General features: G+C 40.7%; 1 protein-coding gene across 1 annotated transcript; it reads right to left on the bottom strand.

The window, feature by feature from the left end:
- Nucleotides 1–1408: 1408 nt before the first annotated feature.
- On the bottom strand, nt 1409–9975 carry ostm1 (osteoclastogenesis associated transmembrane protein 1). Its single transcript, XM_049590570.1, has 6 exons — nt 9531–9975; nt 9137–9251; nt 6765–6862; nt 6563–6673; nt 4831–4996; nt 1409–2523 (listed from the first exon to the last, which is right to left on the bottom strand). Exons 1-6 carry the CDS (start codon nt 9909–9911, stop codon nt 2468–2470), a joined length of 927 nt encoding a protein of 308 aa, XP_049446527.1. The 5' UTR covers nt 9912–9975; the 3' UTR covers nt 1409–2467.
- Nucleotides 9976–13090: the final 3115 nt, after the last annotated feature.

Below are 13090 nucleotides of genomic sequence, written 5' to 3'. Positions count from 1 at the left end.
GACAATAAAGCCTCTTTAATTTTCACAGGACATGTACAGTTCCTGCTCATTAGATGCATAGAGACTTTTTCAAAATAAACTTGCATCGTCTGTCAAAGACTTCATATTCAAGCTTATTTCCTTGTGTAACAAAAGCCTGTGGTTCGGTTTAGAAAAAAATCATGGTTTGACTCAACATTTTCATGGGAAGCAAACAGCCGGCTCCTGGCTGAAAGTCCAGGGTTTATTGGACCTATCCATTTCCACTCCCACCCACCTGCCCTACAGGGCCTTTCCAGCTCCTGACCTGACATAGCCATGACATGACATGGCTGATGTGTTTCATAACACTACGAAAGGAGCATTTCGATGGCCTAAGAGCAAAACCTCCTATCTGAAAATTGCACTTTTTTGAGACAACTAAAAAAACTTGTTTTCTTGCAGAATGCTATCTGCTAAGGATACCCATTACATACTACACTGTTTTTGGACTATATTACTATATTATGTGTGAACAATACCGACTATGCCTCTAACACCCAGATCAGTGACAAAGCAGCTGTATTTCGATGGGCTGACTCTGCACATTCACAAAATATGCTTTGGGGTTAAAATCTAGGCCTATATGGAGTTCATGCAATAAATAATGGCTTTACAGTGGATCTTAAAAGGTTTCATCTTGTTTTTGCCTACTTATCTTAATATCTAACAAGTAGGAACTATAAACAACACTGGCCCAACCATCCCAGAGTGAGCAGACACACTCTGGAGTCCTGTGCTAGCTACAAACAAAAATTCAGACAGCTTGCACCAGCACCTACTGATAGCACAGAAAATCAGCTTTCCAATGAAGTGATTTTGTATGTGGCATTGCTAAAAACTGTAAAATAACGAAAGAGCCAAAATGTACACACACTCTGTAGATTCCAAAACAGGGGAAAAATGTGAGGAGTATACAGAAGGTCTCCACTTTGAGGTTGGAAGTGAATAGGGTGTGGTGAGTATGAGATGATGACAGCACTAAAGATGCTTTCTAACTTGCTACAAAGGCACTGTCCCAACTGACCCTGCTCTACCCTACTAATTATGCATTATTGCCACCGGTCTGTGTTTTATAGGAGATATAATATCAAACTGTTATTATTGCAGGTAAATAAACATGCAGCCAGCAGTTTAAGGTCTTAGCTGGTGGTTGTGGGGGTCATTTAAACTGAATTTTGATAACACTGCTTCATATTTTTCGAGATTGTCATAGATTTTGGATACAAATGTTCATCTGAAATGTAGTGAAGGAGAAGTATAAAGTAATATAAAATGGAAATACTCAAGTGAGGGTCGTTTAATAAATATACTTTCTCACTTTCCACCCCTGAACTAAATCATGATCAGCATAAACCCAGTCATGTTTAAATCACAGCACATATATCTGCAGGTGTTTCTGATGTCAAACTATTTATTTGAGCTTATGCATTCAAAATGAAGGTTTAAATTACTTTACAGGAAATGCATTTCAAATAGGCAAATTCATCAATTCAACATTGGTAACTCATAAAGGAGGCATTAAGGAGATATCAGCATCATGAGCAGTCAGAAAGCCCTTAACAAATTAAGTTAAACATCAGTGGGAAGCACATTAAAAGCTTTATGACAAAAAAAAAAAAAAAACCCACACTGACTGGAAAACAGGTAACGTCACAGTGTGGTACTCTGGAGTGCTCTTACATTATGTGTGTTATGTCTGTTTTTACTCTCCCCACCCCCACTGATGTGCACCCCCTCTTCTTACAGCAGATACATGTCACCACTAATGGACATCAAGTGCTTCCTTTTCTGCAGCTCTCGTCTGGACATACATTAGAGACAGAAAACCCATTTCTCAACCCATAAATAGAGCACACACACACACACACACACACGTTATCTCACTTACACACACACACACACACACACACACACATTCAAGCCACTCACTCTTTCTAGTGACAGCTGTGTGTCTCAGGCTGCAGGATGCGCTGAACAACCTGAGGATTGTTAACGAGTTGAAAGGAAAGACAGTCCAGGATCTGTGCAGCAACACCAACAACCATCTAATTAGTAGTTTTTAAAGTTAGATAAACTTTGATTAAAACACACGTACCGCGTATTATAGATCCAAAATGTCACGACAATTCACCAAAATAAAGTTGATCTCAAATAATGGCAGTAAGAGGTGATTCAAAAACAGTCTGTGTGCAGTTTCTATTTGTTTGTTCGTTTGTTTGTTTTGCTACAAAACCTTTGAAATATACATTCTGTGTGTTTTTGTTCAATGTGGTCCAATGTCATTTACTTCATTGTGAGAGGAATAATTTAAGGACATGAATGCATTTCGCTCTGACTTGTTTAGATCCTTAAAGTCCATCACAAGACAGAGAGGAGTGAAATCTTCTCCCAGGTTTGGATAACAAAAAGTGCAGTCCTCGGTTTTAAGTCATCATCCGTCTCCTCTTCAGCTCAGCTTGTCCTGAATGTTCATCAGACTGGCGTATGACTTCGCCCGTTTGGCTGCGAACACACAGAAGTTACATTAATAAGCAAAAGAACCATTTGAAGGGTTGAATTGCTTTGCTGTCTAGTAATTTAAGTACAAATGCATATTACAGAGACAAGCCAAGATGGTCGTGATAAACAATGAAGCTGATATGATCCCAAGGGAGATCGCAGATAAATAAGTGGGCCTCATACAAGACCACTGTCACTTTCTTGTCATGAATCCCCATATTAAAGTGTTCCTACACATTCTCAGTAGATTTTTCAAACAATATTTGACATCTGAGTACAAACAGCTAAATGTTTATTGTGTAAATAAATGGGTTTAAAATCCAACCATTAACATGCATGTTAAATTCTGACTATGTATGATAATGTGTTCTCCCCCTTTATTTCTGTCTCCATCATAAATAAGAACCAAAAGTGAGTTGAAACTAGAAGTGACACTTTGCGGCTGTATGTCTCCATGAACCAGTCAAGTTGCACTTACAGTTTACATCCATGTCTGTGAAAACATGGATGCGTAACACACATTTGCCCCCCAGCAGCACAGAAGATCTGTACAATCAGCACAGTTTCAAGGTGGACACTTAAGATTAGTGTCACCAATTTAATATCTGATCATATGTCTCTCCTCCTGTTCTTAAAATATGGTGACATGGTGAAGTTGACCTTTGAAATTTTGGATATAAAAGTCCAATTAGAAATTTGTGTGAAATTTTGCCATAATTATGTATGAATTCTTGAGTTATGACCAAAAATATTATGGGAGGTCACAGTAACCTTTGACCACCACTGATCAGTCCAGTCTTGAGTCCAAGTTAATGTTTGTACCAAATTTGAAGAAAGTCACTTCTGGGTGTTCTTAAAATGTCACATTTACAAGAAAGGGACATACAGACAGACGGACGAACGGAAAACATCATGCCACCAACCACGACCATCGCCTGCCCAAAGTTTAATGCTTAAGTTTTTACTAGTTCTCTATTTACTGTGTCTATGGAAATGATGGTGAATGCAGCCGTAATGTTTTTCTTATGCAGAAAATATAGTCTGCTTACTTTTCCAATAAATACATCACTGCATAACTTAATATTTTTAGTGATGCTATGTATCTGTGCAATTCAAAGATATTGCCGCATTGTCTTTCAAACTAATTTGGTCACAGATGTTTGCCTTTGGTTCAGTTATAAGGCACCTCGGGCAGAGCTGTTTTGCAGGCTGTGACGTACACGCATAGAAGCAGCTCTGCGTAGAAATGTGCGTTCAGTCACGTCATACTTCTTGCCTTGCTTTCGATAACCTAAAGCTCGCTCTGGCCCACACTCTTGCCACTCTAAAACACTCTGCTTGCATGATCAATTTGTTTTTAGAAATTCTGGATTGTATATTTTAGAAAACAAAAACTGGGGCATACTTATCAAGACCTGGAAATTACTCAATTCTAATTCCATACTTTCCATACTGCATAGGAATCCTGTTAGTATAACCATCATAAACACTCATCAACTGCAGCCCAGTCGCCAGAATAAAATGTTGGCATCGTACATCTCTGCAAACAGCTGATATATTACATTTGTAAAGTTTCAACTTATCCACTACATATGAAATATACAAACCGCCCATTTGGCAAATGCTGTACTTCATTGATTTAGTTTCACCCACAGGTCTGTGGCGATTCACACCTGTATGCTCAGCTTGTAGGTGGTAAATTAAACTTGAAGTAGCGGCATGCAGCAAAATAGCAGCACGCGATTAATGTGATTTTTTTTTTTAAAAAAGTTTTATGTGTGGACCTTAACAGCATTGTGTCCAACACGCTAATTAAAACTCCAAATTCTTTTAGATTCTAATTTTAATTCTCAAGTCAAGTAAGTGTTTTATCCTTAGATGTTCCTCCTAAAATGTTTTGTTCGTTCAAGTGGTTCCTGTATGAGGCTCAATGTGTCCTTGATAATCACAAGCTATTTGTCGTACACTCAACAGCTAACCACTCAAAAAAAGTTCCCGTCCTCCTCAGCGTTGGAAACGCCCTCTGATCCTTCAAGGCAACCATCATCCACCAACACACGCACACACGCACACACACACACACACACACACACACAAATCCTCCAACCTCGTTCATGATCCAGAGGTTTGCAGGAGGCAACCCCGCCATGCTTAACAACAACCTCGAACACCCCTCCTTCCTCCATACTAGCCAAACCCCAATATCACAGTCAGTCCACCCCCACTCCCTCCACAAAGACCCCGAACCCCTCAAAACCCCGTCAAAAAATCTCTCTGTGTGACAATGGGCGAATTAAGCTGGTTACTCACGGTGTATGAGCTTGCGTTTCTTTTGTTCGGAGTGAAGGAAGCTGCTCAAGTAGAAGATGATGGGCAGAAAGAGCATGAAGCTGGACACAGCGATGACAGGCACCGTCTCCTCACGGGGGTAGGAACAATTGAAGCTCTTACTCCACAGTCTGCGAGTCATGTTCATCTGAAATGAAGGCAAAGAGCCAAACGCAACAAAAACGTCATCTGAGCGCAAATATAGGACGCTATTAATTCGACCCTGTTAGATTTGTGCTCAAATGTTTACTGTATTCAGGGTTGTTAGTGGCAAAGCTGGGAGAGGATACAGGGGCAAAGTCCTGCAGCAAAACAGCTTTCAGTCATTTTTAATGAGTAAATCAGTTTTTCTGCATTTTTTGTTGCATTTCTGATCACAATCCAGTTTTCCTACAGCTTAAGGCAAGTAAGACTTTAAGACAGAGATTTTTTCATTGTCACTTGAAATAAATGAGCCAACATAAAGAAAAAAGCATGAAACAACATGCTGGTTCCACTACCCCAATGTGGTGACATTAATGTGAGAGGCATTTGGTTAATTTAAAAAACATGAAAATAAAACAATCTACATTTACCAGCCACTTTATTAGGTACACCTGTTCAACTGCTCATTAACACAAATAGCTAATCAGCCAATCACGTGGCAGCAACTCAATGCATTTAGGCATGTAGACATGGTCAAGACGACCTGCTGAAGTTCAAACTGAGCATCAGAATGGGGAAGAAAGGTGATTTAAGTGACTTTGAACATGGCATGGTTGTTGGTGCCAGACAGGCTGGTCTGAGTATTTCAGAAACTGCTGATCTACTGGGATTTTCACTCACAACCATCTCTAAGGTTTACAGAGGATGGTCCGACAAAGAGAAAATATCCAGTGAGCAGCAGTTCTCTGGGTGAAAATGCCTTGTTGATGCCAGATGTCAGAGGAGAATAGCCAAACTGGTTCAAGATAGAAAGGCAATAGTTACTCAAATAAAAGGAGATTCACATCATGGATGTGCAGCCAACAAATCTGCAACTGTGAGATGCCATCATGTCAATATGGACCAAAATCTCTGAGAAATGTTTCCAGCACCTTGTTGAATCTATGCCACCAAGAATAAGGCAGTTTGGAAGGCAAAAGGGAGTCTAACCTGGTACTAGCAAGGTGTACCTAATAAAGTGGCCGGAGAGTGTATGTTGCCAATGATTTTTGAGATTTTATAATGCAATGTGGAAAAGAAATCTTGGCATTTTTAAGACAAATGAAAGATTGAATTAAGGCATATTAACACCATTTAAGTTCTTATTTTTAGATTTATGATTTCAATGTCTTCTAAGATGTTTTAATGATCTGCAGATACCCTGACATTCTCACATCAAAGATCCAAGCTCAGTTTTTCATATCAGCGTCCTCTAATGTGAAACTGGTAACACTGAGATATTGGTAAGATTGGATTTCACTGTAGAAAAGATCATCTAATTTCATGATTTCAAAAAAGGCATAAAGAAAACCACACTTCCTGTCTCTACACAAAACACTGACTTTTTTAAAATTAAATATTAACAGATGACACAAATATTTACAGGACACATCATTCTGTCATTATCTTTACGTTGGTGCAGACCCTTTTAACTGTTCTTCAATATCTACAGATTCCTCTAGGGGGCGCAGCTTTCTCTCTTCCCATCTTAAACAGGAGTCCTACAAACCTCTCCTCCTCACATACATACCGCATCTTCTATGTCGATGCACATGGTCTTATTCTTCTCTATCTGGCTGTACAGCTCATTCAGGCCTCTGTATGTGTTCTTGCAGTCTTTGCACAGTTCTGTGTGGTTCCCCTGCGAAGAACAGACATCATTGTTAACGTCTCAACATAAACTAAGAACAGACAGACAGACAAACAGACAGACGCAGGAGCACCTGGTTTACCTGTTGATACTTCTCAAAGCAGGTGAGAGTTTGGTTGAGAGTGCTCATGAAGTACAGTGTGTCATTGGTCAGGCTCTGGAATCCTTTAGTGAGACATTCTGCACAACAGGAAGTAAAAACAACCATCAGTTAGGTCTATTGATTCAATAAGAGCAAATGAATATTTAATTAATCGATAATAAAAAATAATCATTACAAACCAAATACTCGCGCATGTGAAAATAATGCTCTTACATTCTCCTCTGGCAGAAAAGAATGTGAAGATGTACCAAATCTGACGCAATCATCTCACTAAGTCACATGCCGCTACGCATCATACTGGGTATCATGATGGCCAAAGAGTCTGTCCAGTAAAATGAGTCACATGTTTGATCTCTGTAACATCCAGTGTGACCACTGCCCACTCTAAAGCTCCTTTCCCACTGGGAAAAACCTAACAAACTCTGGCTTTTGTACTTAATGGGAAAGGTTACAATCAGCATTCACTCTCAGGCCAAATGACTCTGCAGTGGTCACGGGTATTTATCGACTCCAGCTCCGATCGGCAGTGATGGAAATACCACAACAGGGTGGATGTGTCAATTTTAGCCTCTTTGCCGTCGTAGTGCAATGACGGGAAAACAAAATACCAACTCTCTCTGCCCATGCAGCTCTTGAACATTGTTAAGAATTTATTCGGCACAGAGTTTGAAGGGGAAGCTGAATGAGTAAGAGATAGAAAAAAGTAGTAAGTAGTACAGTAACCATTGTAACATTTTCACTGGCCTCCATGCTGCTTTCTACCGTCAGACGTGTCACACCACAAGAAAAAAAGGAGACAGGGATGCTCCTCTGCTGCCGGCTCTGATCTACTGGCAACGGGAAAGCAGTTGATCGCCCATTTTTAACGTTTTTTCCCGAATTTTAAAAACAGCAAACATGCTAAATTTGGTGAAAAAGGGTATTAGAGTAAGAGATAATAAAAAGGCAAACGCTATCTGGGGTGCGGTACAAAAAAAGTACAAAAAAGAAAAAGAGGAAAATTTGTATATACTGCATTATTTTGTTGTGTTCTTTATTACTGTTTGTTATCTAAGTTGTTAGTTCATGTTGATTTCTCATTAGCTTTTGTTCTTGTTTGTAATAAATACAATAAATATAAAAGAAATAATGCATTTTAGGGTGAGGGGTGGTGGGTGGAAGCTTGCCTAGGGCAGTGGTTCCCAACTGGTCCAGCCACAGGGTCCAGATTTATCCTTATTCATTAGTTCACACAGTTAAACATATTTGGTCATACTTGTCGTTGGTCGTGGTCGTGGTCTCTGTCAAGTAGCTGTCTGTTAGTCAAATTAGGCCTATCCTGACCCGAAAAGATGCAGAAAAATTGGTCCATGCTTTTGTTACCTCAAGGCTGGATTACTGTAACTCTATATTATCAGGTAGCTCTAGTAAGTCCTTAAAAACTCTCCAGCTAATTCAGAATGCAGCAGCACGTGTACTAACAGGAACTAAGAAACAAGATCATATTTCTCCTGTTTTAGCTTCTCTGCACTGGCTCCCTGTAAAATCCAGAACTGAATTTAAAATCCTACTGTTAACTTATAAAGCTCTAAATGGTCAAGCTCCGTCATATCTTAGAGAGCTCATAGTGCCATTTTATCCCACCAGAACACTGTGCTCTGAGAACACAGGGTTACTCGTGGTCCCTAAAGTCTCCAAAAGTAGATCAGGAGCCAGAGCCTTTAGCTATCAGGCTCCTCTCCTGTGGAATCATCTTCCTGTTGCGGTCCGGGAGGCAGACACCGTCTCCACATTTAAGACTAGACTTAAGACTTTCCTCTTTGATAAAGCTTATAGTTAGGGCTGGCTCAGGCTTGTCCTGTACCAGCTCTTATTTAGGCTGACTTAGGCCTAGTCTGCCAGAGGACCCCCTATAATACACTGGGCACCTTCTCACCTTCTCACCTTCTCTCCTTCTCTCTCTCTCTCATTCATATCCTATTACTGCATCTTGCTAACTCGGCTTCTTCTCCGGAGCCTTTGTGCTCCACTGTCTCTCAGGTTAACTCATATCGCAGTGGTGCCTGGATAGCGTGACGTGTGTGGTTGTGCTGCTGCCGTGGTTCTGCCAGATGCCTCCTCCTGCTGCTGCTGCTGCCATCATTAGTCATTAGTCATACTTCTACTGTTATTATACACATATGATTATTATCACACATGTATACTGCCAGATATTAATATATACTTTCAAAGACCCTGAACTCTGACCTCTGTGGTCAAATGCACACCCATATGTGTGAGTCAGAAGTTCAAACAAAGGCACAAACACCCAGTTACACACATACAATCCCTATTATTCAGATATGTAGTTTAAACTCGTATGGAGGACTTACTTTCACAGGCTGATTGGGACCAGATGTCCTCCAGGTTGCTGTAGAGCAGATAAACCAGCATCAGCCGATCACTGCGCAGGAGGCTGTCCCTGCAGCTCACATTACCAGGACCCATCTGAGGACACAGGGGGGCAAGTTGTCAGGCACTCAGGTGTTTGTACTCCACTGTGACAAATATATCAGCTAACCTAAATAAGAGTTTCCCAGCCTGCTATCGAAAGCAAGTCAAGCAGATGAATTCTCGTTTCCTCAAATGTGTCAGCAGTCAGTCACATCATGAAACTCGTGACTCGTCAGATAACTGCGCACACACAGGGCCTGTCCTCTGTTTACAGGCACACAGTGTAATGTTACTGCAAACTGAAGCACATAAAGTGTGTATTCAGGCTCGTACCTTGTCTGATGAGATGTTGGTGTAGATCTCCCCGAGGCTGACATAAGTGGAGAAACAGTTCTGGCAGACTTTAACAGGTCGGGCTGCAGGAACCAGGCAGTTCACATAGGTCACATACCGCTGTCCAAAAATGTGCAGCAGGTCGTTGCAGTAGTCGCTGATCTCCAGGTCCTCTGGGAAGGACAGCAGATTGATGGAGAAGAGGGAGTTCACAGCGGGTTTAAACACGGGGGAGTTCACAACAGCAGCAGCAGCCCCAGCAGCGGGGCTCAATGTGTCCGCTGAATCTGAAGCGGTGACGTTAACTCCTTCATTAGACACAAAGACATAAATATTTAATGCTAACAAAACCAAAAACGAACTGTTTCTGTACAGAGACATGGTTGAAACCCGGGATTAAAGCATCTGTTCCTCTTCTGTCAGTCTGCATTACCCATGACTTCCTGTTTTGTCCCAATGTGATCATGTGACAGCCTGAAATCTCGCGAGAGCACATCGCCGCGCCCAGTTCAGTGCTACTGTAGCTTCTCATCATAAATTCTGCATGTAAATGACAAACAACATACAATGTCACTTTATACTATTCCATTATGTAAATACTATAGCCTACTTAAGAAGTATATTAAAGTATAACTTATGAAGTTTACTCTTTATTGGTAAACATTTATTTTACTTTTTTAAAGCTTTCACTGTAAGCCTATGTGCCTGTGAGGGCTTTCCCTCCTGAAGTCTACTATTAAAGGTATTTTTGTCATTTTCACTGGGGGAAAATGCATTCATCACAGTAAAACCTACTTCTAGAGAAATGGGGTTTTTTTTTCTAGCGAGAGTAATAACAATAATAACAACATTCATTTACTCATTTACCGTAACCGCTTATCCTGTTGGGGGTCATGCTGGGGCTGGAGCCTATCCCAGCTGACATTGGGTGAGAGGCAGGGCACACCCTGGACAGATCACGAGACTATCACAGGGCTGACACATAGAGACAGACAACCATTCACACTCACATTTACACTTACGGCCAATTTAAAGCAACCAATTAACCTGCATGTCTTTGGATTGTGGGAGGAAGCTGGAGTACCTGGAGAAAAACAACGCTGACACTGGGAGAGCAGGCAAACTCTGCACAGAAGGGCTCCCCCACCCTGGATTCAAATCAGGGACCCTCTTGCTGTGAGGCGACAATGCCAACCACTGCACCAATAATAACAACACTGATAATGATAACCCTACTAATAATAATACAAACTACATTAATGCTTTCATTGAAGCTAGGCCTCAAACCCAATAGTTTGATAAAATTAAAAAATTATATATCCTCTTGAGACCCTGCGTCCTCATATGAGGACATCACATTTTGGGTTTACTTGACCTTCCTGCTTCACTCAGACCTCTTATCCTCGTTCGTGGACACTTTTCTGTGCCATCTAGTGGTAGTAAGAGCACACTACACTAATCCATGTAAAAACAAGATGGCAGCCATCTCTGCCAAGTCAGTCTGCAGCTGATTCAGACACAAAAGTGGACAAGGTACAAAACCTGATCACATTTTATGGTTAAAACTTATTCACATATGATTAATAATGATTGAAGTCTGATATGGCAACAAATTTGACCGATTTTAGCAACTGTAACAAGCTAAGACACTGTTAATTAGGAAGTACTTGTTTGAAGACATTGGGACTTAATTATCATTGACAACATTTCATTTTATATACTTATCGGGTCCTACTGATCCCAAATAGGTAGGAAAAATTTAAAAAGCATACCAAACAAAAGCGCAGGTCTCAGGAGGATATATAAAGAAAAAAAATCCTATGACAGGCAACTAAGCATCGCCATCCATAACAATCATTGGCAAATGTAGGTTAATCATAAATATACTTCACACACTGCCAGTTCTAGTATTAGTTTACTGCAGTTCTGCATGTGGTTTGTCCAAGTGGTGTTGCCGTACCCCAGCAGAAACTGTTGCTTGACTGCTGCAGGTACAAGTAATGTCAAACACTGTACTGTCCCCCTGCTTCAACACTTTCAAATGTATTTAAAAGTGAAATCCAAAATGTGATGTGAGTGATATGCAGGCTATCACTGTCGACTGTTATAGGTCAGTCTCTCATTAATATGTCATTAAAAATGTTATTTAAAAAAAAAGTAATTGAGTACTAAAAAGTAATAGTATATGCACCTTTCCTGCGTGACCCTCAGTTGCATGCAGCCTCCCTATAATAGTGTTAAGTAATCAAAGCTTTGAGGTGCCCTGATGTAACCCTGCAGGTTTTGTAGCAGGAGGTGTAGACCAAAAATGGCCCCCACCCTCCCAATCCCACCCCAAAGTGAAATATGGCCCTGCAGAAGTCAGATTCAAGACATGGATCACTGGACTAATTTTTAGTAGACATATTTCAGTTTCACATTAAGTAAAAATTTAGGATCCATTATCAGTTTTTGACATTTAAAAAATTCTTTATATCTATCTATCTATCTATCTATCTATCTATCTATCTATCTATCTGTCTATCTGTCTATCTATCTATCTATCTATCTATCATAAAACATGATGAAGAGCTGATGCTGTTTACACTCCAGTGTAGGTCAGTGCCTACACTTTATGTAAGGGAGAAGGTGTAAGCGCGCGTGCATGAGCGTGTGTGCGCGCGTGTTGGAAAGAGATAGCCGCTCCTCCTGGTCTCCTCGTTATTTACGGGGGTTTTTGACACCATACAATTTTGCAATGTGCACTCGGCTCGGAGCAAATAATCACGGAGTCAAGGTAAACGGTTTGGGCTCCAATCCTGATTGTGATAATTGTCAAAAACCCCCTCGAATCAAGCGACCGCAGTCAATGGTCGTTAATGTGAAATTAGTGGCTCTTGATAACTTGCAGGCCGCATCAATTCCGCAGTCATCAGAGCCTAATGAAAATAAGGGGGGAGAGAGCGCGCGCGGCATTAGCGGCCTATTCTGATGCCTGCGCGCGACTCCAGCGGTAAATATGGATTCTGGCCCCTAATGCTCCTCTCACTGCACATGGCACTATTAACTCTTCTGCTGCTGACCAGGGTTCACCTAATTGTTCAGATGTTCCCCACTCCTTTATTATTTCGCAGTGTGGCTCTCAGAAAGAGGGAATGATTACAACCTAAACCCTTTCTCATCCTGCTTTAAAAATTACATCTTAACTTTCAAAAATGTTTCACAAATAAAGACAGAGAGCACGTGTCTTTCATATTATTATTATTATTATTATTATTATTATTATTATTGTATGAATTAAACGTATAGACTTCAGAGTGAGCCTCAGCCTGCACTTCATCACATTATTCACCAAGTTTTTGGATGTCTTTCCTCTCGCGGGCTAATCAGCACAGCCCCAAGTAAAATCGGCATATCATTACTATGTGAGATGACCGTTATTGTCAGATGGCGGAAAATGCCTTCATTAGCATGTGATAGATAGATAGAGACAACCAAGAGGACAAAAATCACTAATTAGGCCCATAAATTAGATGATGGTGATGATGAGAGCTCTTCAGGAGCAAGACTCAGTCCGAGAA

The sequence above is a fragment of the Epinephelus fuscoguttatus genome, linkage group LG11 (genome assembly GCF_011397635.1).
Source record: "Epinephelus fuscoguttatus linkage group LG11, E.fuscoguttatus.final_Chr_v1".
NCBI classification, from domain to species: Eukaryota; Metazoa; Chordata; class Actinopteri; order Perciformes; family Serranidae; genus Epinephelus; species Epinephelus fuscoguttatus.
The sequence above is the reverse complement of the archived record's forward strand: the minus strand, read 5'-3'. Positions and strand labels throughout refer to the sequence as shown.